The 2,343-nt window shown below is 34.7% G+C and overlaps 1 protein-coding gene across 1 annotated transcript; it reads left to right on the top strand.

The window, feature by feature from the left end:
• Positions 1–1,784: 1,784 nt before the first annotated feature.
• Positions 1,785–2,338, top strand: LOC111377619 (protein NEN4-like; the record flags this gene model as incomplete). Its single annotated transcript, XM_023000746.1, has 1 exon — positions 1,785–2,338. A coding segment is annotated over exon 1 (474 nt), but the record flags the coding sequence as incomplete, so codon positions are not given.
• Between the last annotated feature and the right edge of the window lie 5 nt (positions 2,339–2,343).

Below are 2,343 nucleotides of genomic sequence, written 5' to 3'. Positions count from 1 at the left end.
AAAAATTTCATCAATATCGATTGTTATACTAATTATGTTTTGTTCACAGGTCGCTCTTGTCCCGGGGGATGCTTTTGGCGAAGACAGCTGCATCCGCATATCATATGCAGCATCCCTTTCGACTCTGAAGGATGCAGTAGACAGAATTAAGAAAGCTCTAACCTCAGTCAGGCCAGCAATTCCAGTTTGAAGTTGGGAAGGCCTTAAAATTTAAGGTTCCAAAATTGGTTCAAGAGACATGTTTTTTTATTGTAATTAGAACTTCACAACTAGACTTTCAGTTGGATATTTGATGTCTGCAAGAAGTTTTTCAATTCATTTTCGGATAGTTAATGAATAATCCAAAACCAAGCTATCACTTCAAAAATTTAATTTTTACTCGTCTTTTGGTTTCTACAATGGGTGCCCCATTTTCTTTGTTATGGTATTCCTTAACGTAAATCGAAAAATTTTCCTTCTTTTTCAACCACTCATTTTTTTTAGAAAAAAAGATATATTACACACATTTTCATTTCCAAAAAATGAGGGTCAGACGGGGGCAAAATTAATTTATTTTTCTACTTTATTTTAATTTTATTTTTTCAATTATGATTTAAATTCAAAAATATAAAATCGTGTCCATGCTTCCCGATTCCCTGGCTAATTGGGCAATTCTAGCTCCCAAATAGAGCGGGTCAGGACACTTTGCCATTCCTCGACTTAGTGTGTTACAAATTGATTGACCAAGCGATCTAAAATTATATCTTCATAAAATAAGAAATTTCTTGTCGAGTACAATTCAGCTTTGATATATATATCATACTATGTTTTTATGAACGTCTTTGATATTACATAATTATAATATTTGACTACTGATATTTATAAGGACCATGCTACACAAGCATAATGATTGACATGCGGGATGACCGAACACTCACACCTTGGGGGTCCGGCATTATTTTATTCACGCGGGGTCCACGCTCCATGTAAGGGTCAGTCATCCATTCGGTCATCAAAATTCGGGCACTTCAACATTTTCCTATTTGTAATGACTCATTGTGAGAATATAAATCCAATAAAATTACAAATATGATTTTTATTTTTTTTTAGCACGTGCTCTCGGAAAAATTATGGTTGTCCAAATTAAGAAACAAAGCTAGAATTAAGAATAAAATAAAAATAAGAAATAACAGAAGAAGAAGATTATTATCCATGTTGAAAGTCAAAATGAGTTAACGTGTGCAATATTGCCATGTTTGCATGCGTGCCCCACTTTCTTTGTTATGGTATTCCTTAACGTAAGACAACTGAACAGAGAATAGAATAACCTTTCTTTGCTTGGAATGTACTAACTAACATATTTCAACTTTTGAGGAAAAACCTTTTGTTTTTCCCTTTTTTTTTCAACTTGAATTCCCTATATTGAAAGCTAAATTTAATTATTTTTTTCCCAAGAATTTAAGTTTTTAAACGAGTTGATTCAACATAGTATCATAACAGGCAAAAGTAAATTTTTTAGTCACTATATACGAAAATTTGCATGCATCCAATGCATATTGTATATAGAAAATGAGTTTTATTTTAATAGTTTAATATTCTAGGCGATTCAACGTTGAGACGTAAACCCAATTTGTGATTATTCTAACATCAAATATTTGTCTGTCTACCTGGGATTACTTTTAACCAGGACATCATCAAGAAGGTAAGGACATCTTTGTACAAACACCTAAACTAAATTTAACTTGTAACTCAAGATATTGTGTAAGAATATTCCTGTTCTTCCCATGCATTCCTTTCTTCCTCAATTTATAAATACCACCATATGGACATACATCCCAATCGTACGATAATCTACATTCACAAAATAAGACAGAATTAAACGAAAATGGAAAGTTCAAGTTCGAGTTTGAATAATGGAAAGGTCACGGAGATTGTGTTCTTTGATTTAGAGACTACGGTGCCGAACAGAACTGGACAGAAATTCAGCATATTGGAGTTCGGTGCCATCATAGTTTGTCCTCGGAAACTCGTGGAGCTCGAGAGCTATTGCACGCTCATTAGGCCTCGGGACTTATCTGCTGTCGCGTTGAGGTCTGCCCGATATGATGGAATAACACGCAACACAGTTGCTAATGCGCCGTCATTTGAGGAAGTATCGGACAAGATTTTCAGCATTTTGAATGGTAGAATTTGGGCAGGTCACAACATACGAAGATTTGATTGTGTTCGTATTAAGGAAGCCTTTGCTGAAATTGGTAGGCCTGAACCAGTCCCTGTTGGGATCATTGATTCATTGGGAGTCTTGACTGCCAAATTTGGTAAAAGAGCAGGAAATATGAAGGTTAGTGCATCAAAACCTCGAAA

This window comes from Olea europaea, unplaced genomic scaffold (assembly GCF_002742605.1).
Source record: "Olea europaea var. sylvestris unplaced genomic scaffold, O_europaea_v1 scaffold16875, whole genome shotgun sequence".
Taxonomy (NCBI): domain Eukaryota; kingdom Viridiplantae; phylum Streptophyta; class Magnoliopsida; order Lamiales; family Oleaceae; genus Olea; species Olea europaea.
The sequence above is the reverse complement of the archived record's forward strand: the minus strand, read 5'-3'. Positions and strand labels throughout refer to the sequence as shown.